Genomic DNA, 27,047 nt, shown 5'->3' with positions numbered 1-27,047 from the left:
GCTAAAAATCCCTGAAGCCATAATATGAAGAGCAGCACATGGTTTGGTGCCTGGATTCAGTGCCATAGGAAGCAGATATATAGAAGAAAAGGACATTAACACAAGGAGGGGAGAATTCTGGAGACACTAGAGACGGAAGAGGGACTAGATTTGGCAAGGGAATAGCAGGGTGGAACTGAAGATAATGTGACTCTGAGGAGTTATTTCCTGCAACTCCCCCTTAGCATTTGGCCTCAAAGTTTATTTAACCCAGGACATTGTTGATGTCTTATAAACACTGAGCACCCTTCAGTTACCATCTAAATAAAAACAAAGCACAATTTTACAAGTGCGGTGCCCAGATAGGGCTTGATAGGACAGCAAAGAGCAATACAATATATTTGGAGCATTTCTTGTTGCTAAGTTGTTTATTTCTGAGGTGAAAAAATGCCAGGGAAAATGGCTACAGTAAGCAATAAACAATTGCATTAATCTTCCCTATATAATGCAATCATAATTTTAGCCTGTGATTAGATTCAATGAGTGACATAATAAATGATCTTGACTTGAATCACCAGCATAAATCAAACTGACATGAAAGGAATGGGAGTTGTAAACCTTAAGCTAATGTCAAATTTCTTATCAGTTTTACACGGACTCCCTGGCAGTTATTTTGTAAGTGACAAATATTTATGAGGATGCTCCCAATGTGGGGGGTAGAGAAGCACATTCAAGATCATTCCTGTAGTTGTCAAAACAAGAGGATTGTTCTTATGACACTTAACAAATGAGATTTTTTGGCTAGCTAAATCAAAATATCTTTTCTAAGCATGCTGGAATCAGGTGCCTGACTGTCTGCCAGTATTTGAAATGAATGTGTTGAGAAGACAGCCTCACTGAAAACTTTTTTGTCACAAGAGAGAGCCCCTGCCTGGGACGGAGTGATAAATTTCTCTCGTTTCACCAGGTCGAAAAGAAGCTCCCAGAGATGAAACAATTCTAGCGTTCGCTCGTGATTATGCAATATAACCAGAGCACATTGTGTAAACATGTTTACTCATGAAATTAAGCATCAGAAAGGAAAAAAGAAACCTTAAGAGACATGTCAGCAAGGGTCAAAATGATGGAATGCAAACAACGGCAAGCATTCCAGACCAGAATTCCTCCCGGGATGCTAGATGCAGCATGATCTGTGGGAAACCTCTGTTTTCTTCTTTCCAACCACAGCACTCACCTCTCCAGGGTAAGTCCATGTCATCTGCACTCTGGTGTTCCAGGCTGCAGTGACAGTGCAGTTAATTGCTAGGCTGTCTCCCTTCAGCAGCTTGACAAGACGGGGGGTGCTTAACTGAACATCAAAAATTGTGTTGGCTGCATGTGACAAAGAGGAAGAACAATTAGCCATGCCAGCAGGGCAGGGTGCTTTCTGAGAGATGGGGACTGGAGAGTGCCACCTACTTTCTCTGTGCGTTAGGTACTTGGTGCTGTACGTGTGCCCACCGACGGTTGTCTCACAGCTCAGGAGCCCGATGAATTTGTAAGTTGCCTTAGGTATTCTGAAGCCTTGCATGCTGTCCCAGATTATTGTCTTGCCATCAGGAATTAGGGTTTCTCGTGGAATCTGGAAGTGCCAAACACACATCACAAAAACAACTCATTCTCATGTCTACTCTCTAATCAAAGTAGCCCTGTAGAAAAAGGGATGGGGAAAAAAGCACCCCAAAAAAACCAATGCAAATCAACATGAAAAGGATGGCATTTAATGATGTGGGCTTTTCAAGTCACATTTTCTTCACAAAATAGAGGAAAAACCTGTGTGAAGAATTCAAATGCTGCATTTGTTTCCAGGATTTCATTATTTATAGCAGGATGTAATTTATGATACAATAGATTGACACTACAATTAGCTTCAGCACTTGGTCTGCTATTCTGTTGGCTCCTGGTTGGCAGCTAAAGTGCTCATCTCCAGGAACCTTTGCAATTAAGTATCCTGCTTTCACCACAGAGAAACCAATACACGCTTTTCATTGGAGATGACAAATAGACTTAATTTGCTGTCATTTTGTGGCTTTAAGAAATTCCTGCCAGGACTCAATTCCATGCATGTCATATTTATTTTGCCTAAAAGAATTAAAAAACAAACAAAAAACTTACTGCCGTGTGGGATCAAACTTTGATTTTCTCAGCAGTACAAGTTATCTTTTACATTATGATCCTTTGCACTTCAAGCCCCATTTTAATAAAGTATCAAGAAAACCCTGAAAAAGTAAAGCCTGCCATAGCCATTGAAGCTCAGACAAAACCTCTTGTTTTCAGACCATGCTATTTTGTTATACCTTATTAATGGAATTAATGCCACCATTGGATAGCACAGAGATAAGCCATGAGTACAAAACCTGGATATGTCTCTACTTTGATAATACCTGTTTTAATGGTAAAAATAAGATATTTTTAAAGATGGCACAGAGCAGAGTTTAAACGAATTATGGTCATAAGGAAAGATCCCTGGATCAACTAAGCGCCTTGCAGCCCATCACTTCCCACTCTGCACCAGTTTCACTGTGTCCCTTCATCTCTTTCATCCCCTTTATTTGAGCAGAGGACTCATGTGTTGGACAGCCCTTTCCTTCCTACAAGCAAAGCCAGCATGGGTGGCTGTCAGAGGCTGGGGGAAGCATGAATGTCTGTCTCTTTCCTGTGTGGTACAGCTTCTCTCTACAACCCAGCACCCTCAATGCTGCCTGCTCAGCCCATGCAGAAAGACACCCTTGAGACCACATCCACTCATCTCATGTCATTTCCTCCAAAATAACTAAGTGCGTGATGAATCAAATGAGGAATAAATACAGAGCACAAAAGGACGTGGTAGAATTCCTTATCTTTACAACAGCTGATAAGATGCTATAATAAGCATACAAATCACAGGGAAGTGTGTGTAGCACACACACAAGTAAAGCCCATTACATTACAGCCTGATGGCTACCATTCAACAATATCTTGGTCCCTATGAGCTCTGTTGCCATTCCTGTCCTAAACAAAACAATTTTCGACTTTGGTTTACCTAGTTCATAGTTACATTTTCAAGAGCTTTGGTTGGATTTATCCTCTTGCTGCTTTGATGGAAACCAAGCTATTTTACCTGAGCATATTTCTGTAGAGGTTTTTCATGGAGAAAGTGAAGCCAGAGGGTCAGAGCCTTCCTAAACGGATGTTTCCCAGGGAATGCATTCACTGCACATTCATTACTCACTTGATGTATTACTGACTTTGTATTAGCCTTACTCCAGGAATACAAAAGTAACCAAAACATCCAGAAGAGTCCTATTTTGCAACTCATAATTTTGTGAGATGTCTGGATATCCACTACGCTTACTTATTGTGGACACAAATCTTTGCCTGTACAGTTTACTCATCTGACATCCCTCAAAAGCACTAGAGCAACATCTTTATTGTAAAATTTTTTTTCAGCTCTGAGACAGAAGTTACACCCAGTCACCTGTGAAAGCATAACACAACAGAAATTTACTCAAAGGACAATTTCAGGAAACTGAGGTCTCTGACTAGCAAAAGACCTCTGTGACATAGCTGGTCTCTGACCAGATCTCAAGGGGAAAACCCCAAAATGCTGCAACAAGTCCCTATTGGAGGGTGGAAATACGAGGACTTTGTCTCAGATGAGAAGATGAATGGAGACTGGGTGCTCTGCCCTTTCTTACCCAGCTCTTCTCCATGCTGCTCTCTGCCAGCCCAGATTATGGCTCAGATTATGTTTCCCACTCTCAGAGAACCACAGCTGTTTTGCTCTGCCCTAAACCAGTTTTCAGACCACCAACTAGAAACATGGTATTGCCATCACCATGCTGATCACTGCATGGATGGTACAAGACAGAGAATCCAAGAATCACACAATAATTTAGGTTGGAAGAGACCTCCAGATGTCATCTGCTCCTGCCCCTATGCAAAGCAAGACCAGCGTAGCTCAAGGCCTTGTCAAAAATCTTGGCCATTTGGTCATCAGAGAGAGAAGTAGAAAACCTATGAAGAAACACCATGCTGTAGCAGTGAGACTTCCGCTGAAGCAGCAGAAGATAAATTCAGCCACAATAATAGCTTTCAGATGGGAACCAACAGTGAGTCAGAGGCATTCAAAGAATCAGCTTGTTGCGATGGCTGCAACAAAGATGGAATTTATTGTCTACATGCTAATCTTGGTGAACCATATCACTGTGGCTCCCAGTGCATTCTTGGCCTTTTACCTTCTTTGTACTTTGTTTCAAATGCAGCTATTTTTGGTATAGGCTGTGCCTCTTTCTTTGCTCAATCTTTGCTGAATGCTTTTGGTACCTGGTGGCATTAACACAGTACAGCCACATACTGTGTACCTACCTATGGTCAAGAGTTATAGTCAAACTGTCCCCCACATCTCCAAAGGCAGATTGTATTGGAAAGAGACAACTAAAAATTCACATTAAAATGTACATTAGAGTCTTGAACGCTTGTCTTTTCTTTCATATTTCCCCTTCCACCAATTTGGGAAGGATCAGGTGGCATAATTAAGAATTCAGATTGTCCGGTTATGTGATTCACAACATCCCTTGGGGTTTTTCCACTTTTATTCCTTGTACTGAAGATTATTTACTTCTAGTCCTATGAATGCCATTGTTTTTAAGACAGAGAATCCAAAAGGATTCTCAGCAAACAGATGGATTAAGTCACTGTATCAAAAGGTGATACTTTCTCCATTTATCAAGATAAGAGCAAATGAAGAGGTAAGAGAAGTGCACAGCTTACTTCCAGTAAGGTTTATCATATTTAATGGATACTGAATCAGGCTGCCAGAATCATGTTGATAGGAATGATGGTTTCAGAGGCTCTGAATATCTAACTATTAAGCATTAGATCAAAACTATTAACTGATTTCACAGTTTTTCATATGATAAGGAAAAGGCCATTGGCTGCCACAGATAAAGGTTATATCAGGACCCAAAGGTTGAATTTGAAATAGGAATTAAAAGCTTCATCCCCATTTCCCAGTCCATGGTTTATTAGATTCTTAACTTTTGAAGACCCTCATCCTATGTTGTATGTGATTGCCATGCTATAAAATACAATCTGCACAGATGTTCAGCCTGAAAATGATAGCAACACAGTATCTATCTAAAAAGGTTTGACTAAAGTAAAGATGAAGTTTGAGTAAAAAAAATAATTTGTGGTGTTGAAGATGGATAATGAACCTTTCCCCATTGGTCCACTAAAACTAAGAAGCAGCACTGCAAAGAAACAAATGCTGGAACCAGTCCTCATGCAACTGTAGGGAGCCCTTCCAGAAGAGAGAGATTATCAAAAATATTTTGTATTTTTACCTCCTGGCAATATAGAAGGCAGTATCTAATGACACTAAAGCTGGGATTTTCTTTCCAGTTCCAGAGGACTGCATTATGGGGACACCAACTTCTTCCTTTATCACTGATGGAAAACACAAAATAGCTCTTGCCATTTCTCCAGCACTATTATGCCTGCAGCTGTGGAACGCATTTAACACATCTCTTAATTGCTATGTGAGTAGAACCTTGCTGGAATCTTCATATAAGGGTGTCATAGAGGATAAATAAAGTAAGATATGATGTAATGCATTGTAGCTTACATGCTTCAGGAAATTCTAGGATTAATTAGGGAGCACATTTATTTTTCCTGGAATGCAAAACATGTAAGCAACCAATCCTTTCTTTCAAGACTTGGCTCCTCCTCCTCTTTCTCCTTCTGAGAGTATTACATCTGGTTTTGATGGTGCAAAGCTGTGCCTTACACTACAAGCCCAAGCTAAAGGCAAGTTGATATGAAAAATAGAGAGTATTTATGTTTCAATCTTCTCCAAATAAGGAGAATTCTTTTTAATATTGTTTAATGAGAGAAACCTGGCAGGAATTTTCTTAGCTAGAAATCTAATATGCTGAGATTTCAGATACAACACTACAGTCCCCAATTCCCACTTCACAACACCCCTTCTATTCAAGTGAGAATGCTAAGTCTCACTTGCTTTTGATTCTATTGCCACACCACACAACCTTGTGCATCTTCCTGCAGGAGAACTGTGCATGTACCTGCACACATAGGGTAATGTGTCCTGGGTCAGACCACTTTATTTTCTCTGCATTTTGTCCTCTTTCATGGGATTTAAGAGGTGAAAAACAAGCAGCAAAATCTGTATCTATATTAGCAAAGCAGCACTTGAAAGCACTTGAAATTTGTGTTTCGTGTAATGCTCTGCAGTCAAAGAATAATCAAAGACTTGTGTTGCACTAGATAAACATCTTACAGTGGTATTGTTTGACAATTGCATGTTATTCTACAAAGAGATAAACCTCTTTTCCTTTTAACAGTGATGAATTTTCATTGCCACTATGTACATAACTCCTTTTATTAAGATGTAAAACTTCTTTGCCACCTCTACCTAATTTTCAAGAAAAAAAAAGAATAACTTTAAAAAATGGCCCATTCTCTGTCTTGACACCAGGTACTTTACTACATAAATATGGTTCAGTTAGCTCTCCACAGTACTCTTAAGGGCACCTAGGAGACAAACATTTTCCCAAAACATGGAAATACCTTTTTTTTCTTTTAAACTAGTCCCACCACATCAAACTTTGCAGTTTCCCTGCAAAGTTTCCCCACAAAGAAAAGCCATCCCTTGTGTGCTCATATGTAAAAGGAAGCAGCAAAGTCTCTGGTGGGAGTGAGGTAGGGCAAAGGCTTGCAAAGATCCTTGTACAGCCACAGCAAGTCTCCAGGGACTCACCGGCTGTTCCAGAGAACAGAAGAGGAAAAGGGAGGAAGGGCAGGGGAAGAGGTGGGAGGAAATCTCTTCTCTTAACAAGAAATTCCTTCTTGGGCTTAAGAAACCTTTGCCAGTGATGATTTAATAAAGTAGTATGAAAAGTTTAAGTTTCTTCAGAAAATCACCACCCTTTGTAGGAGATTTGATGAAGCCCTTCTGTGCAACACAAAATGAAGACTCCAGGGTTGAAATATTTCTGAACACTGACACCCAGAAACGTTGCATAGGAAATATTAGATTTTAAAATTATTTCAAAAGCATTACAATAGTTGTAAACAAGCTAATAAACAAACAAATACATCATCTACAGTAGCACTTTCAGAGCATGCTTGGATACAGGTACCTTTTTTAAAGTAACGGCAGTGTTTGGTGCTGTGACTCTGCATGGAATGATCATTTCTCTTCCTACAGCCATGTTTATTATTTTAGGTATATCACTGTGCATCTCTACAAATGGATTGCTTGTATCTGCAAAAGAAGAAAAAGAAAGGTTAATATGTGAAATCTTAAGGCAGTGTATAGGAATTCTAATGCTGCATACAGACTTAAAAAACAGACTAGCCCAGTCCATAATGAAAGCTAAACAAGTCCTGAAATCAATCTTCCATTTACTTTTGTCTAAACATGTTCATCAAACTATTATTAAGTATTTGAAGATATATCTATCATTCAATATCAATATCAGTATTTTGAAATCATTTTCAAATGTCAGGAGAGTTGAAGCTAATTTTTTCCATTACAGCCACACCTCCACTGCTGAGATATGTGCTTCTTATTTCATGGCACTTGTAACTTTTCATCACCAGGAAAAGTAAATATATGGGAAGTGAGCTGAAATTCATTTATCAGGAACCCCCTACAAAGTACACCTTGCTGCTGTCTGAAGGGAAATTGATAGGAAAAAAACCACTTTGACAGCATCAGGAGAAAGAATCTGCCGTGATTATCCAGCCCTATTTTCATCTCCGAGAATACGGACTAGAGAGAGTTAATTATTCTTCTCCTTCCCACTGTCACAATACCTATGTGTCTCTTTTTTATGTGACAAGGTAAATGAAAATGCCAGGAAAACATTAATTCCTCTTGACTCAAAACTAAAGCTTGGCAGAGTAATTTACCGTCCCTTGAACAATCCCTTTAACAAAGGGCATTGTCATAAATAGCTTGCGCTGGGAACAGGGAACATTGCTGTTGCTATTGTTTGGACCACTTAACAAAGAGGGGCTCAAGCCACAGGCTCTGGCTCTAAATCTTCTTTGCAGGTGCTCAGATCTGAAGGCTCAGTTTGACTCACATTGCAGATAGACTACCTCCAAATTCACATAAGGTTTGGTTTTTAACTCCTAAGAAAAGCGGAACATTAAGATCTTAATTCTGTGCTTATCTACAGTTCTAATGTTTTTTCAGGCAAATCCCATTATTTTCACTCAGTCAAAAATCTTAGAAATAACAATGGAAATCTTTCTTGGATAAGAAATTAATAAAGATAGCAAGAACCAATCCCTTAAAAAACCTCAAACTGCAACGACAACTTGGTTCAAGTGTTCTGCCCCCAAACTTCTGCATGTTGGCCTATGTTCCCTCAAGTAGTTCTTCAAGTAAGTTACTCTTGCTTGTCTTTCAAAAGTATGATATGCACTTCCCAGGGTCATCACACTGTTCTGCCCTTAGGATCCTCTTTTCTTACTATATGCAATAATATTTTTGTTTGAGAGATCAAACAGGAAGAAAAACAGATTCTGCTCTAATTTATACTGGTGAGAATCCTAAAGCAGAGGGTCTCAAATGTACTCCAGGATACAGAATTTTTTTTCTGAATGTGGTTTGATGAAACTGTTATACAAACTTTCTGAAATGAAACCCACAAAGTATTATTTAATAATAGGTATTAAATGTCCACTGAGAGAGTGAAAGGAACTTATGAGTAATAGAGGATGCGTATGTAATAAAAAAATGCCCTGAGGACTTGTTAGGCTGACGTTTCCTCTGCAGTAAGATTCAAGTAAAGACCAAGAATGAACCTGTTTGTAGCACAAGGAAAAGAACCTTTTTTGTTTCAGGGACTGCAGCCACAGAAGAGGTCACCTGCCCCTTAACATCACCAGACAAACTGATTTACTACTCCCCAAAGACTTGTTTGTCTTTGTCACAAAATTAAGAGCTCCTGCCCAAAACTAGCAAGTTTTGCAAAGTGGTTTCCTGTACCACAATCTCCAGATCATTGTAAGTGTGAGGAAGAGCTGTTCTGGGGACTGCTGGTGCTATCTGCAGACAGAGTATCACCACAGACTGATGCCAATATCGAGGCAGTGGGGGTTGTGCAGCTCAGACCTCACAGGATTCCCGCCTGTCCAAAGGCAGGGACAGAAAAACAGCATAAAACACCACGTTTAGCTTTTCTTTCTTCTTCTTCTTCAGTGGAAATACACATCCATGCCTGGAGAAATTAACAAAGTGCTGTATAAAAGTGGCCCAAGTGTTCTGGTTGCCCTTGGTGGGCTCCAAAGCTCGGTCACAGCCTCTCCTGGTACAGTCCCTGCCGTGTGCGCCAGGGCGTCGCCGTGCCCCCGCTATTCGCGTGCAGAACTCCCATTGACATCACCGGGGACTTCCGCCATGGGCCAGAGGGCAATCGATGGCCCCAAGTGCTCCAAATGTCTTCCTGCTTTTGATTAAAAGAAATACGCATCATGTTTCCTAGCACAGTTTTGTTTTCATAATGAGCATGGAGGCTTTTCCTGATTCCCTTTGATTTTATTCTCCTTCCATCTTAAAGGCCGTAACAGGATTCTCTTGGTGCCTTAAGATCAGAATCTGGTGCAGGCTTTACCAGCCTGGATCAGGCAAATCTGAACACACAGCAGAGCCAGGGCAGGTTATGCCACCTTGGCAGGGTTTGCCAACAACATGGAATTCTTCTGGACCTAAGCAATAGGTCTCCTTGCCTTTTATTTTCCTCTTTCCTTCCCATCACAACCCCAGCTACTGCCATTAGCTCTCACTACATTTCCTCTCAATTTCTTCCTGATGGGAGGTAAACGAACCTTCCCCACATAGCTGGTTTGTCAGCACATCTCGCATGACTTGATTTCCCACTAGCAGTCTTTTGGGCCAGCTCCTCTCAGTTCTATGTTCAGAAAATCCTAGATGTAAAAGGAACATCACAGACTGACCTATCTTGAAGACCACATCCAGGTTACACATTCAGCTTCATTGGGATTTGGAATGGGGTTAACCTCATTTTTATGAATTATTGATTTTGGTTGTTGGTTTATTTTGGTTTTTCTTTTTTTTTCAGAGCTGCCTGTGAGGTTAGCAAAATGAAAGCTGGACAGACAGAATATTTACCTATGTTAAAGGTTACTTTAAAAATCAGTTTAGTGTATTTTTAAATTATGCCCTGAATGAATGACTGTGTGCTGGGTTGACCATATTCCTTACAATATCTCTCAGTTACAATCAACATGAAACCACAAAGAGCACTCATGAAATCACAAAATCCATGAAGGTCATTTGCTATATTGTTAAAGAGCATAAATAGCAGGTTTTTTGCTAAGCTGGTTGGAAGCCAGATAAAAACTTGATAAGAGACTTAGCACAAGCAATATTATGTCTGGTATCAGTAACCTGTCTAGGCTATTTATGGGGTTTGCACAAACAACTAAATTAGCCAACACCGAAATGCCAAATTCAGAAAAGATTGAGAAGGTTTTTCTTTTCACAAGCTTCAGCTACTGTTCTTGGGTTTGTTTTTTTTTAATAATCAGAGCTATGTAAGTCAGAGGACTTACACATACATTTGTAAGAAGAAAAGTCTCTGCAGGAAAATCTAAGCTCCCTGAAACCTCTAAAAGCTTATCCTCTGAAGTTCTTCCAAAATACCTACTTACACTTGGCTCATCCTTAAGATTCTTTTCAGGCTAAAAGAGGTGAAACATTTTCATCACATTCACATAATACCCTTTTCCCTCATGCATGTGAAAAGTACCACAGTCTTTACTAAAGAGCTGACAGGCAGACTCCATTGAGGTTTCTGGGCCAATTGCAGCATTCCCTTTCCATTGAAGGGATTAAACCTCCTTAACATTATTTATCCCAGATAAATTATTGGGACTGTTCAGAAGTAATTCCAAAACAATCCTGCACATCAAGAGTCATTCCGGCCTTACTTGCACATCTACAATACAGACATTTCTCACTGAGCTGGAGCCAAACCCTTAGTGTTGTCCCTGGTGAGAAAAGGGGAATTTTGCAATGGGACTTATCTGACCAGTTTTAGACATCTGCTTTACCATGAGATGAATCATGCCCTAGGAAATGTGTCTGTCGAACCAGCTCATATGCCTAATTTTCTTAAAGAAAAACAATCCCATTTTGTATATCTTATTCTAGAATAAAGGTCGTTCCACTCTTTCCTCTTCTTTCCTGTAAAATAACACTCTTCAAATACAAAGTATGTCTAAACCTTGCAAGAAAACCTGAGACTTAAAATATTCCCCTCCCTTTTTGTTTTTCTTTCCTTTACCTGGACTTATATGTTTATTAATTTATATCTTGAGCACATTTAGACACAAAAAATTCTAATACATTTGTACAACAACTTTGCGGCAAGATTGGTTTATTTTCCTTTGAGACTAGTTATACTGCACTATCACCAGCATAGGACCATGACACAAACAAAACACAGTTAAAAATCTTCAGGAAAAATAGTCATATTAGCCAGGAAATCCACGATAGAGCTATTACTACGTTCTGCAAGCAATCCCTAGAAAGGCTAACGGATGTTAGGAATGCTCCTTCAGATGCATCCCTGCATTGTGATGGCTCACCCTGGAAAGGTGTTTGTTTCAGTAGGAGCTATGAGCCTTGGTGAGGGACCAGGACCATGGAGGGGTGAGTGCAGAGTGTTGGATGCTGCAGAAGTGTTGGCACATTCTCCGCTCCACACGGAGTCCTGTGATACGGAGTCCACGAACACGCAATGACAAAAGCGCGGCAATTATAGGCCATTGACGTCAGCAAGTCCTAGAGGTCTCTGTTTTGTAACAGGAACCTCATTAGAAACTAAAAATGTGTCCGCATACTTGATACAGCTGCAACATAGTTTAATTCCAATGAGTTTCCTCTTCATAACAGAAGCGCTATCATAGTATTGACTCTGACAGTGTAAGCCAAAACCCTACTGCTCATATGTTAAAACTGTGCCAAAAGCAAAGACAAAAAAAAAAGCACTGGGAGGAAGAGTTTCCCAGGCCTTAGCAGGTTCTTTTATCAGTGCATTATTTGGAAATAAGAAAAAAAAGGAAGAAGAAGAAAAATCTCCCTTTCGGTTAGCTCTCAGGGTGTTTTGTCTTACTGGTTTTTTTCCCTGTTGAATTATTTTGACTTTGATACTTCTGATCTAAAGAGAGCTTTTTGCAGAACTCTTTGGATACCCTCCATGTTCTGCAACAATAGTATCTTTAGGATTACAGGAGTCAATCCATTCAAGCTGGATATGAAATGCATGTCAGTTCTGGGTCTGGATCCAGCTATGTCAGCAGGAGAACCTCCCAGGGAGATGCCCAGGAAGTTCTAAAACACTCAGAACCTGCAATATAGAAATTTAGTGTTTGAAAATGAACTCAGAATCCCAGATGTTTTGGGATTTCAGAGGCTTACATTTTGAACAATTCCCTAATGATAAAGCCCTTCATTTCAGACTGCTGAACCCAAGACATGTATCAAACCAAATACATACAATCAGTGGGCATGTTTGACCTTCTAGGCATTGGTGAGCACAAGTACTCTCAGGACCTGTACCTTTAATTACACAGCTCTGGTTTGCCTCACCTAGCTTAAACCATCTCAAAGCAAGAAATTTATTCTAAGCTTGTTCTCCAGATTTCTTGAAAAGTCAGTGATGAAAGGTACCTATTAGAATCTACTTTTGCTCTCTGCTAACTATAGAAAGAGAGCAGAAAATTCACCCAGCCAAGAGGTCTGATTTTATAACATGTCTCATTCTGCAAGGAAAAGTAAGTGACCAGAAGACATACACTGCAGGATTATGAGAAAAGAAAAGGAGAGGGAGAACACTGACTAAGAAACAGGCTACTGCCCTAGAGCCAAATACAGTTTTGCTTTGAGAAGTATTCTGTTCTCTGCTGCAGCAGAATTAAGATTTTACTCTTGTATAATACAAGCCGAAAGCAGTCTTCATCACAGAAAATAGCAACACTTCAACTCGAATCGCAGCTTGCTTAAATTCATGCAAAAATCTGACTTTGGTATTGTAATGGAATTGAACTTACAAGCTTTTCCTCTGTCATACCATGGGAGCAATTGTTCAAAGGCAAGAAATGATGAGAGTAGAGAATTAAGAGTACTACACATTTTTGAAGAGAGTGAATGAGCTCCAGCAATTGAAAAGTGCCTTGAGACAAAGCAGACAGAAAGAAAAGCCCTTAGTACTGTCCCCAGGGAAATTTACATAGGATTCAGAACAGCCTGCTGGAAATTTGGTGTTTCTTAAATGTCTTTATTCCACCATTATCTCTTTTCAAGCAGAAAATTCCCTGTGCCTCACTGCAATGTATGCAGTGAACGTCCATTGCAAATCTTTCCTTTTTTACTATTAGGCTGCAGTTCCCTTACAAAACAAAGCTCTGAGCAGTTTTGGGTCCAAGACAGTGGAGAAATTGGCAAGGAGGCTTTGCTTCATTTCAGCTTTTTTCCCATGGCTCGTGGGGGAAGTCAGGCCGTCAGTTTTCTTGAGGCAAAGTTGAAGACTCTTAAGAGAATTAATTTCCCTCGCTTAACGTCTCAATTCCTGAGCTGTGTGGGGTCAAGAGTAGCCGAGACACTCTGTGCACTCACTCCCCTCTGCAACTCAGTAGTGACCTCTCCAGCTGAAAGAAGGGTGCTGTCAGGACTAGCTCCTCCAAGGCAAGTCACCAGCCTGCCTCTCTTCGACCCCCAAAAGCAAGACTTCAGAAATGCTGCAAGTCATTCTGGGGCCTGTGGGATTTGCAGTCTCCTCGTTGCTTTATGTCTTGTTTTTGTCTATACCAGATGATTTTCTGCTGTAGCATACATTCATCACTGAACCAAAGGACTTACAGGGTTTATTATGGTCTGGGCCTTGGGCTTTTTTTTTTTTTTTTTTAAATCCAGTTCATATTCAGTATCACTCCAATTACGGAAATGAAGAACATTTTTAAAACAATAAGTGATGACTTCCTGTACAAACAATATCAACTTTCCTGATTCGGATTCTGTGTTTGTAAATAGCAACTATTTGTTCTCATCTGCAGCATGCTAAGACATGGGAAACAGGCACCTTGGTGATCCACATGGAGCTAATATGGGAAATGGACTGACACAATGTCCTGTCACAGGAAACAATACAAAACTAGGAGGGACCCAAATTTCACAAATGTTTATTTCCTAAACACCCACAAATTAATGCAAAGTAAAACTAAACTCAGGAAAGAGAGTCTTTGTAGAGGGTTTTGTTACCTTCGTCTCAACCCCACTTCAGCTAGGTAATAGAATTTGGATGCCTGTTCACAGAAACAGTGACTTATATTAAGAGATAGGTAGAAAAGAGATAGAGATAATGAGATAACATAGAGAAAGAAAGTACTTTTTCTAATGCTACGCTTATCAGAAAGGGTGAGTTTTGGTACTCAGTATCTTGTTTCCTTCTAACTGACTCGACAATTCTTCCTGAAACTGTAAAGTATTGGAAGACTAATAAACCTTCTTCCACCTTAGGGAAGAGACACAATTAACACTTCGATGTTAAGAAACTTTTTATAAATCAAAATGATTGTCAAATTCAGAAAAATTAACATGCCAGAGAGGTCTAAGGTTGCTACAGGTTTCTTCCTTAAATATTTTACTACTCTTTTGGCAATTAACATAGGAGGCGTTATAAAATCTAGCCATCTAGATCTAGCAACGGTGACATCGAGATTTATGAGTGATTGTCCTTGAAAAACCAACAAAACCAAGACACTTAGGCAGCCTTCTTTAAATGATTAGAGGAGACAGAAGGACAGGGGTTGGTGTGGGACTGTCCTAAAACAATTTCTGCAATGATGCATTTCTCTCCCATCACCATGTGAATTCTGCAGATAACCTTGGTTTACAATCATCTGACTGAAGGTCCCATTCAGATGTAAGTAAGCCACATACAAGTTGGGAAATCATGAAGAGTTAGAAAGACTGGTTGTGTCTCTCATTCGTAAAAATTTAGGATCCAGAAAAATAAACTCGTCAGACAGGCAAGAGACCAAGAGAGTGCAAAGGCATCACTTGTATTGTAAAGTCAGTTCAGCAGAGAGGTCTTTTTCATGTGGTGAATGGAGAGGCCTCAGACAGGGATGGCATCCAAGGTGGGAGGTTCAAGAAGGTCCCATGATAGGAAACTTGCAAAAGGCATCCAAGGAAATTGTACATTTTCCTAGGCTCTGGCTGTTGGTCACTAAATGAATATCTTATTTTAGCTATTCTTCCACGGATGCATCTGTTGTTGGATTTACAGAGAAATTATATGAAAAGAGCTGGGTGGTGAAAACACTCAGCTGCATGTTTCAGATGAAGGAAAGCATGAAATAGCCAATAGTTCTCAATAAAGCACAGTAATGGGGAGAGCTATCTTATTTTCTGTCAGTGTAGTGAGAGATCCACTTCATTCTGCATTTTCACAGTGCCAGTCTCACTCTTCATGTCACAAAATGAAAACAAAGGATAATCCACAGTGATGTGAACTCATTAGATGCAGTAGACCCAGAATTTGGAAAACTTCCAGTTGCACATTCTCTGTAATATGGGCTTTCAAAATCTGTGAGTCCTAAAATACTACAGTAATCTATTAATTTTGCTCTGTAAAGAAAAGGAAAAGCTAAAGTATTAATTAAATCCCTAATGTGTCTATAATTTGTTCTTATTGTTGTGTCTATTGAATTCAACTCTTCTCAGAAATGTCTGATTAATACCCTGGAAGGAAACAGGATCAGAATTTTTTTTTTCTTTTATAGTCTAACTGACCTAATTCCAGCACTTCCCATACATTACACAATACTTGTTTGCTGAACACAACTCTGTGCTTAATTTGATTCAATTTATTCTAGATTTTTTCAATCTGTGTACATGGACTACAGAAGACATTTTTGAATATGACTTCACATGCAAATAGTAATTTTCTGCAGCATGAGGCAAGTCAATGATCTGGATAGACATCCTTCTGTTCCCTAGAAATCACATCACATTCAGTCATGTAGGATATGGTTTCTGATACCCATTTCACATATTCTCTTGTCGTCTACTTCCATCTGGACTCCTGTTTACTCTAGGCAAGTGGTTGGATTGGCTCTTTTTCTTGCTTCATTTTTTTCTGACAGATAAAAGAATAACATTTGTATTTGAAAAAAAAAAAATCTGAGAAAGCAAATTTTATACATTAATGGGTAAATTAACATTTTGCAAGGCTGAAAATGTCATTCAAAACTCAGCCGAGCTAAACTACCTTACTTTTCCACTTTGCTGTACTGAAGCGCAAGTATCAAGAAGTGTTAAAAAAACTCAATCTTACCATTAATAAATACATAGACTGTTGATTCCTTCTTCTTTTTTGCTGGACTTGTTGGGTATTTGCAGCTATAATTTCCAGTGTCACTTGCTTGAGTTCTGCTCAAGGTCAGACTGCTGCAGGACTGCTTCCCATTCCTTCCACAGGCATATTTAATTACTTTCAGCCTTTTGCTATCCTTGCTAAGAGTTTCAGGCAAAGACCATGAATGAACCATTTCCCCCCTGCAAATACAGATAAGGAAGCAGAAACAATTATGTTGGGCTGCAATTATATAGCTCTAGTTCCCAAGCTTTCTTTTTTATTATATCAGGCTATTTATGGGGTTCTCTTTTATCTTGTTTTCCAAAAACAACAACAGAAACAACAAAGAACTATTAAAACAATTGCCATTGAAGTTCACTCCCCACCTTTCCCCACAACATAATTTTTAATTTTTTTTCTAATTTCAGTTACAAAAAAAAGAAAGTGTCAGGTGTATGAAGTCCCTGCCAAATTATCATAATCCAACTCAGCTGGTTACCTGCAGGTGAGATTTAAAGTCTGGCCGGCTTGAACAACATGCTGTATGCCATTTATACTCAGCTCAGGAACTTTTAGTTTTGATCCTGAACTAGATCCTAGAAAAAAAAAGAAAAAAACCCAAAACATTAGCAAAGAGAAATAATTCTGCTTCCTGTACACTCACATTTACGCTGTTATACTGGAAAGGAAAAGAAAACTGTGCCTCTCTCACCACACATACTCTCTTCCTTTAAGCAAAGTCCTGTTGCCCTGACTCAGGACTCCAATAACCTTTCAGCAGCATTACTCAGGAAAGAAAATGGAATTGAAAGCTATCAGTCAATGACTTTGCTCTCAAATTTTTCACTGAACATACCATGAAGAAACTTTGAGGACCTCGTGGCTCCACATCTAACCAAGGAAGCGTGCCCCCAAGCACCACTGGCTGCATTTCCTCAGGAAACATGGCCATGGCAGCCCCTTCAATGGGAAGGGTAAAAGTCAGCCACTCCCATGGCAAGAGCCATGTACTGACTTCTAAGATACTGAAATCCCACTCAAACAACTTGCTGCAAAGCTGGAACTGATGTGGAAGGAGTGAAAGGGCATTAAGGATCTTCTCTTCCTGACTGAAAGTCACAGCACTGTTACCTATGGTCCCTCGCCAGCTGTGATCTTCCTGTCAATGAAGTAGTGTCAAAAGGTAGAGCTTCACAGTAAGTTTTGAGAACAAGACCAAGATACCTTCCAGACCAGGTTTGCTGCCTATTTGATAAAGCAAGTATACTATTGTGGTCAGACCATTCCAGCATGGGTGAAACCCTTGGTGTCAGTGTAGCACGAGGTGGCTCAGGACACTTAAAAACATCCACATGGGCTTTGCAAAGGCCAAAATTATCTTTACCCTATAATAAGCTATGGCCACAAAAGCTTTCACGGCAAGCTGACAGAAGAGCATGCCTTAGGGAAGAAGCAGCTCTTGATCCATCCCATTGCCTTTGCACTGACAGCAAAATGTTCCAAAAGCTGGGAACATAACATAAAAATATTTTGAAACAGTTAAAAGTTGAAAACCGGTTGTAGTCTAATCAGGACACAAGTGTAATTTGTAAAGATTTCAGCATTGAGAGACCAACAGCAACTACCCCAAACTACTTTACTCCAAGAGAAAATATTACTTTGTCAACATATGTAAGAAGAATCTCAGAGTCAAGGGTCATGCAGATTTTTCTTCTAGAACTCAGTCAAGTAAGGTTTTAGCTGAGCTATTTTAAGTCCTTCCAAGAAGTCCCTGCCACAGCCAAGAATGAACAGCTGTATACACCAAACATAGTAGAAATACATTAACTTTACTTGGGGCTACATATCACCCATCAGAAACACCTCCCTCTTTTGTTGACTAGAGAAGGAACTTTTGGACACCAGTTCTTGCTGAGCTTGCTGACTAAAATTTGGGTGTGTAAACACATCAAAGTCAATGGCTGCTCCAAATTCAGGAGCTTTCTTTTCAGCCATGTATATCTTATTTAGATGTGGCTCCAGTAGTTTTCCAATATATTCTATCATCTGTGCTAATTCAAAACAAGATTTAAAGGCTGCACTTGAACATAGATGTAAATAAAATTGTAGCTCACTTGCACAAGCTGCCAGCAAGGGCATAACAACTTTTCAGAATAAAGAGGTCTTCTGGACTGCACCAGAAATAACACCATAGATTTGAATGGTGAGACTGTACATAAACACAGACTTCCCCTGAGATTTATCTAGGCAATCGTATTTCTAACTACAAATTAATAAATTCTGCCAGCTGATAAGAGGGGAGAAAAATGGTGCAGCAAAGCTTTGAAAAAGTAATTGTTATGTGCTATGCATTGCAAGCATACATTTTTCACACCTGCTTTAGGGATCTCAACTCTGAAGGGCTCGTTCCCCCAAAGTGCACTCTGTGCTTTTATGGGATAGTCTCCCATAGATGCTTACAGTCCATGAGTCTTCTCATTCACCATTCTGAAACAATGCCTCTGAGGCTAATCACTGAGAAATTGAGATAAGATGTTACAACAGCCTAGGCAGCTTCTTGGAGAGCAATCCAGGCACTCTTGTTGAGAGGGTTTGTCAACATCCTCCAGCTAAACAATCTGATGGCCCTGTGAAACTCCCACATTCCCTCATTTCATTTGCATTCCTCTTGTCATCCCAGAATTGAAGGGTCAGTTGCTCTCCCAAGAAGGCAGAGTTTATATCCAGCTTTATGAATCTTGGTTTTTGATTTGGGGGAAACTTGACCTCAGGCTTTCCGGAACTGCTCCTTATTTGAGGCTATGGAAAAGCTGAAAATACTCAATAGTGTTTACAAGCAGTTCAGTATGTACAAAAAAAATCAGTGGTGGTCTGCCAGAGGAAACCATCAGCATCAAAGCGCAGCTGCTAGAGCTGCAACACTCAACCTAGTTGCCAGAGAGCAACATGTAGGTTGCTCCCTGTGTAAAACTGGTGGGAAAGTGGAAAAATCCATGTGAGTGTCAGGTGTTGACAACAAGACAGGAGAGCAAGTCTGCAGTGCTTGGTCATGCCTGCGGTGCTGAGCGCTTGGCTTTGCTCAGCACTGGTACTGCACCATGCCCAGGAGCAAAGCCAGTCCTGCAGCACCATGCCCACCTCTGACCCATGCTGAGACCAGGAGACCAGCCCTGGGAATGTGTGTGGGCTGCTGCTGTTTTCAAAGTCTGCCAAAGGTGACTGGCAAGAAACCATCATAAATGTTACAAGGTTTTTCTATTCCTAACTTCGCAGTGATATAAACGAAGATGCGAAAACCTCAAGATCTATCTTAAATGAAGCACACAAAAGAAGGCAATTTGGAAGCCTGTATGTCAGATCTGCTTCAGAGTTATTAAAATCAAAGAGAAAACATAACAAAACCACCTACCGTTTCACCCCATCTTGTAGGTAAAAAAGAAACCCAAATATACTGGACACATACTCAAGCTTTTCCCCTTTACACATTTTACATATATCTAAAAGACAGCACAGTATTTATAAGTATTGTGTGTGGGATATTAAGGAGTGCTTACTGTTTGTCTAACTCTGCTCCCATTGACACAAGCCAGCATCTCATCATTGATTTCAAGTACATTTTAGAAACTTAACTCCAGTAGTTAATCATGTTAACATCCAAGACTTAATGTCAATGTATTTGGGAAGAGATACAAGCCTGGTAATATATTCATTTATTTAGTTTTTCATTGACAAAAAGCTGAGGTGTTATTTCAAGCCAATGTTGTTTTTACAAGTATGGGAGACAATGCTTTTACCAGCAAGATTCTATGTCTTGAAGAAAAATCGCTTTATTTGACATCCTATCTATTCATGGGTCATTAGCTTCCTTACGTTTTTAAATGCTTCAAAACTGATGCAGAGTACAAATGCGATAGAGTTTGACGTGTTTACCAGGAAAGAAAAAGGAAGGAGAATAGCAGGGAAATTCCTAGTGTCAATATTTAGAAGCAGATTATGCCTTCTATGTACCTTCTGTGGGCATTTTACTTGACACTGTCTTTTCTGAAGGGTCATGGCTCAACAGGACACATTCACTTATCATTGTGCCTGTCACTAAGCGACCATCAGCAGCCTACCCTCACACTGACCTACATTGAGGGGTGCAACTTCTTTTCATGTGACAACAAGAGAACTAATTAATCCTGATAACTGAGGAATCTCCTCCCATGGGGAAAGGGGTGATTTTTTGGGACGTGTTTTATTTGTTATGGAAGGCTTATTAGATACATGTGAAAGTCAGTCGATAGGGTTGCTTAATTAATGAGCAAACATTAATTTAGATTGAAAAGGTTAGCCATCCTTAGTAAAGTAAAGGGAGGATAAAGATAATTTTTTTTCTAAATGAAAACAGAGAGACATCTGTTATTTGCACGGGGAAAAAAAAGAATGTTTTTCAATTAACTTCTGCCCCTCAAAAAAAGCTGATCCTCTTCCCAGTTAAGTAAATAAAAATTTGAACTGTGTGATAACCAAAAAACTCTGATCACAAGTTGTGAAAAAAGATAAAATGAATGAACATATATTTTTTCAATATGATATGAGTCCAGTCCTACAGACAAATGAGTAACCATGCACACATGATGAACCTTCTACTGATTTCTGCTAAATCTTGGTTTCTCTTAAAAATGATAGTCTTTCTGAACTCAAAACTGGGAGCATGGCCTGGGTTATTATTCCCATTCCAATTTTCCTAGTTTTTACCTTTAAATTTCTTTTCATACAGAGAGAATTTCTGCTACCTTTGACTAAAGAAAGGAAATCAAAAAGCTAGCTTTAAGACTTAGTTAAAAAAAATTACAATATTAGAAGTTATTATAAATTTCCTTGAAGTTAACAGGTTTGTTGACTTTCTAACATATTTCCCATATTTTGGGGCTGTGACTGTCTTCCAGCCACTCCTGTCATCCTCAACATGTTGACTAATCTTTTTTTCACCTGCAGAATGAGAGGTTAAGGAGAATGATCAGTTTATCTTTTCAACTTCAGTGTGTACAAGGAATCTGACCTTCTGGGTTTAAAGTGCCATCTGTGGGCGATAAAGTTATCCATCATGAAGTAATTGTTTCAGTCACTGTTGGATTTGCACGTGTTTTACCCCTTGTGAAACATAACTGAGCCTTTGAGGGTTTTACCGTCAAACGTAATTTCCTCCCCATCCAAACGTTCAGCAAAAATGTGCTTTGTAGAGGACACTCCTGCACTGGAAGGAGAGGGCAGGTTGTTTCATAGCAGGTTCTCCACCTCTCTGTGCTGCTTAGAACATTGGTCATTCAGTCCAGATGCAACCCAGGACTTTACTCTTGCGTATGAGCACTTCCCTATGAGTCATTCCACTGAAGGGAATGGGAATACCCACATGTGTACAACTAATAAGCAATTGCAGAATCCAGACAAAATGTAAAGGAACACGGTAGTAGCCAGAGGGTCAAACTTCTGTGCATTTCCAGTGAAAATGAGCTGACTCTGACCTGCAGCAGCACCTTAACCAGAACACGGCCACTAGGTAACTTCAAATGGAGTTTGAAATATGGCTTTACTCCATTTCGTAAGGAAAACAGGGATATCAGTAGGGTTTTTTTATTTCAGAGCTGTTCTTGACAAGCTATTGTATTACCATCTCTTTAAAAGGTTCTTTCATTCATTCTGTAAGTAAATATATTTCTTTTTGGTCAAGCAGTTTTACCTATCCATCACAATTGCAATTACATTGTTACACCAATTCAGTCTATTAAAGAAGAAATGGGTATATATAGAGAAAAAAACCTCATGGTCAACTCTTAAGAGACACTTAAAGTTTCAATTTACGTCTGACCATATGAAGAAGTCCTGACCAACAGGTCCTTCTAGTTTAATCAACACTGAGATTCTCTTCAGCATTAATACTTGCTTTTATAAAGACACGAGAACTTTTAGGGAAAGTTGTCTCAAAACTTGCATGGTCAATGGAAAAGAAGATTTTGTTTTCCTGTTCTTTGTGTAACTGTCTGGCCTGGTCCTGCTGCAGGACTAGAGGGAGAAGGGAGCACCCTGGATAATAAAGGTTTCTACTTCTGTGAGTGCTGGTGGCTAGGAAGAGCTGCTGTGGGAAAGAGACACTCTTTTATCCCCATGGCATCAATAGCCCCATCTCATCTGTCACTTGGGTTTCTGATGCTCATGTACAAGCAAAGAAGGCAGCACAACCTGCTTCCTGCTCCCAGGGGTAAAAGCATCTCCATTGCCTGTACTTAGAAACAGTCTCCAGAAAAGACCTACAGTGCCAAACCATGAGCCGCTCTGAGACTCAAAGTGGTATCTCCAGGTCTTTCAGACGCCATCTAAGTCCCCATTCTAAAGGAAACCTCACAGCCATTTGATTTCACAGTGCTTCTCTGAAGTAAATCCAGACTTCACACCTGAAGCCTGCAGAAGAGAGACTAGGGCAGCTTAACTGTGAGAGAGCACAGAGGTGTGACTTTGTCCCAGTGGTCCAGATGAGCAAACTCATGATCTGAAGCAGCAAAATGTAACCACTACTTCTACCAAAGCAGAACTCTGCAGGTCAATTAAGAGCCATTGGGATTTACCAGTGTTAACAGATACAGGTCTCTGGACTCAGAGGTAATTTTGCACTTGTTTCCTGTTGTTTCCTGTGCAAAGAGAGGCACCATGTGTGCTGGTACATAGCTGGCAGACAGAAACATCCTCAGCGTAGAAGCAACAGCTCAAGTTGTATCACCCCTTAACAGGGCCATCACTTGCAGATATCTCTGTGGTGACTGAAACTTTCTTCTCTTTTGCATTTAAGACCAAGAAAGCGATTTGATGTTATTTACTTACTAAGTACACATAGAGGCACAAAAATTATCAATTCACTGGTTCATCCCTTTCAGGTCCAAAAGAGGCAATCCATTCAACTAGTCTGGTATTTTGCAACACATGCCAAGTGATTTCTGGATCAAATGCTTAAGTTTGATCAATCTCAATTATAATTTAAGAATATAAAGTACGATTATGATGTCAAAGCCAGCCAAATAAAAAAAGGCTAGGTTAGTGGATGGCAAAGTTGGGCTGCACTATGATAGACACCATAGTAGAGCCTGAACAGCATAAGGTTGGTGACAGTAAATTAAATAAGTTCTGGGCAGACTAAAAGCCTTGACCATGACTCCATGCTGTGGAACTAAAATCAGTCAGTAGGGAAAATGGGTGTGTAACTGCCTAAAACAGGTCTTCGCAAGCATAGAAAGGTATTTGAACAAGAATGTTGCTTCCTTTATAGTTCTAGATCAGAGCAAGTTATCATTTATTTACTCTCTGTATGCATTTGCTGTTCTTAGACAAGTATACACATACTCATATAAATATTATAGAGCCAAAGCAAAGCACCCAGTTGCTAAAAATAATGCAATAGTTCTAATAATACTTTGTTAATGCTTCTGAGCTGTACACACTCTCATGCCAGTATGGCCAATAGCTGCAAATGTAAACAAATACATATTTCCCCAATAACTGCCAAACATTGTGCCAGTATTTGCCCTAGCTAGGTCAGGCAGGTTGTATAGAACAATGTGGTAAAGCCTTTCTAATAAAGAACAGGGAGGGATTGTTAATTTTAAGGTTTAGGTGTAGAAATTAAACAAATTGAAACCTCAGTCAGTTATTTGATATAAATCTCATTCCAATTACTACCAGTTAAAGTTATCGACATTTCCTATCATACCTGGGCAACCAAGGCCATGCAGTTCAATGTTCTGTGCCCCGCAAGACCCACCTGAAGACACTTGCTTCACCAGCTCATCAGAAGTTTGTGCCTTGTTTGCCCTAAAGTCACCAGGTAATATCCATACATGAGCATAGGCACTTTATATAATGCCAATGAAAAGTAAATTTAAATATTTAACAGCCAGAGATCTGAGAGATAAACAGTCTTGGTTTCCTGTTGTATCCATCAAGTTTTAATATCTCTAGAAATACAAAAAAGCATCTTAGCCGGTATCTAGCCTGATGAAGGTGCTCATTTCATCAGCTATATAAGGAGGACATATATATAGAGAAGAAATAAACCATAAGCCATAACCACAAACTTTTTCTTTCCCATTGAGCATATGGAATTGAAAATAGATTTCCAAATGCACAGTCTGACACCTCCACTATGAACACTTGTGGGACCACTTTGGTAAACCCAGAAGGTAAAATACACACATGTATGGGATGTGCATTGAGAAAAGAACAGAAATACCACAGTTGTGTCTGCCTTAGTCTGGTCTTCACTCCAGGTAAGTGAATGCCCAGCTTAAAAACAAAACAAAACAGCTGAGGCTGGTAATACCAGAGCTAGACTATAGCAACACTTTCACAGCCACATTCAGCACAAATCCATGTGATTTCCATACCCCTCCACCTTGATGTGCCTGTCCTGTCCCCTACATGGAGATCCCGCTCAGACCACTCACATGAAAAGTGGTTGTGACTCCGTCATCCACCCAGCCAAAGGGATGCCATGTGATCAGCCAGTGGCACTCTCCCAGGAGTGTCATTTCGTGCCTCCACACATGATTCAGCCTCTGCTGTTTACACAGTGAAGAGAGTCCCATCCAGACTATGCCTGTGGCTCATCAGATCTACCTACTGATATGTGTCAGCAACCATGGTGCCTCTGCTCTAATCCCACTGTGACAGAACCTAGCACATTACCATCACTTCAATATTCTTCAGAAAAGTTTATCCCATTAGTAAGTGAGTAGAAAAGTATTGATACAGTATAAACAGGAAGCAAGTACACTAAAATTGACACTAAAACAATTTCTAATTCTTAGGAATTTAGAGTAAAGATGTACATTTTCTTGGCCAAACTGAATTCCTTTACCAGTTTGATACTTACAATTTGTAACAGATTACCTGTCAGGGCAAACAAAGCAATATAATAGAACTGAATTGGAAGACTTTCATAAAGACAGACAAACTGCCTACCTGCCAGGAATCTACCTGCTCAGCCAGCACCACAAACTCAGCTGGGGCTGTAGTAGTAACTCAGCTGTAAGCACAGAAACAAATTAGGAGCTATGGTATAAGAAAATGTAAAGCAAAGTTGAAGGAGTTATACTATGCTGAAGGCTACTGGTTATTAATTCCAAAGCTCCGTCATTACAGCTGAACTGTCCTTTAGTGCTCCAAGACAAAAAGAAAAGTCAGGAACCGACTTTCCATCCACCCCACTTAAACCCATAAAGCAGAGCTGTAAGTAAAGCCTGCAGGTTCAAAACAAGACAAAGTAAATAATGCAGCACATCACTTTAAAATAGAGAGGTGAGAAGAACTGGAACAGTCTTCACAGAAGAGCCTTGCAATGGCTTAGGAGCAAAACCCACTTTGCTGTTAAATGACATCTAAAACACCAAGTCTGAGGAGGTAGATGCATGTGCAGAAATCTTCTGGCAAGATTTTCTATGGCTCAATTGCATTGGGAAATGATAATCATTAATACTTATAAAATAGATTAGGATGATTGTTAATTGCAGCACTGCATGAGACAAAGAAAGGTGCCCTAAACACTTTCATCACAACAGTACAAGAAATTTCTCTGTATTATACAGTTCAATGTGATTTATTTCCACTATGTAATATCCACTTGCATAAACAACTAAATTTTAGTTTCCTTGACCCTCAATCCCATGGTTTCTTATGCAATAATATTGGATTTTAGATCATAGTAGGAAAAAAAAAAGTTCCCTCTTGAGAATTTTATCAAATAACTGCTTCTTGTAAGGCTTCTTCAACCTTTCTTGAAGTTCAGATGCTGGACACCACTAAAGACATGACATGAAGCTAAAAATGCCCTTGTCTGCTCCAGGATGGCAATGCTCACGCTTCTGTTAACATTAGTCTATGGTGATCCTGATGAGAGGTTTTTCCATAGAGGAATGACAATGGGAACAAAAGGGGTGAATTCCTTCACTCTGTGTCAAGGAAGAATCCCACAGGAAGGACGCTTAAGTGAGCTATGTGAAATTGTGAAATTCCATTCATGAAATGCCCTCACACTCATCCCTTCTCGCTCCCCACGCACTAAGCAGGGGGTCTGTTCCCAGAGCACAGGCTTCCTGAGAGAACATCTGAGGAGCAGAGACATCTGCTCACAGGTCCCTGGCTCCCAAGGGCCACTGTGCCCTGCCTGCTTCACCCACTTCCAGGCATGGAGTGGAAATAATGGCACCTCATTGCCACAGCATCTTCAACCCACTGAAATCCTAGAAACAGCTGCCTTGTAGCCCCCTGCCTATCCTTCAGCTGCTCCAACAGCAAAGAGAGCCTTGTTCCAAGGCCATAGCTCCAAACGAAGGAATACAACTTGAAAAGAAGCTGTATTGCTCAAGTGCTTAGTGCCACATACCAGTGACTGCTGGGAAAGCAGCCCCACCACCCAGAAAAGTCATGCCAAAAGAAATTGGTGTCAACAACATCACACTGATTTATGCTCTAAGTATGCTACAGATGTGACTTGACATTGTGGATATGGATTTCAGTAACGAAAAATCAACTGTGATTTGAGGGGAAAACGACAGAGAAGAATCAGCTCACCGCAAACATGGACCCTTTGCTCCAGCATTAACA

The 27,047-nt window shown here is 39.9% G+C and overlaps 1 protein-coding gene across 2 annotated transcripts in view; it reads right to left on the bottom strand.

The window, feature by feature from the left end:
* FLT1 (fms related receptor tyrosine kinase 1) overlaps positions 1–27,047 on the bottom strand; it is a 108,481-nt gene that overhangs the window by 76,181 nt on the left and 5,253 nt on the right. For both annotated transcript variants that reach the window (XM_058828806.1, XM_058828811.1), the window contains exons 2-6: positions 16,915–17,011; positions 16,395–16,615; positions 7,158–7,282; positions 1,438–1,600; positions 1,214–1,350 (exon numbers count right to left, since the gene is read on the bottom strand). In XM_058828806.1, coding sequence (XP_058684789.1) covers positions 1,214–1,350; positions 1,438–1,600; positions 7,158–7,282; positions 16,395–16,615; positions 16,915–17,011 — 743 coding nt within the window. The remainder of the gene's footprint in view (positions 1–1,213; positions 1,351–1,437; positions 1,601–7,157; positions 7,283–16,394; positions 16,616–16,914; positions 17,012–27,047) is intronic.

This window comes from Poecile atricapillus, chromosome 1 (genome assembly GCF_030490865.1).
Source record: "Poecile atricapillus isolate bPoeAtr1 chromosome 1, bPoeAtr1.hap1, whole genome shotgun sequence".
Lineage (NCBI taxonomy): Eukaryota > Metazoa > Chordata > Aves > Passeriformes > Paridae > Poecile > Poecile atricapillus.
The sequence above is the reverse complement of the archived record's forward strand: the minus strand, read 5'-3'. Positions and strand labels throughout refer to the sequence as shown.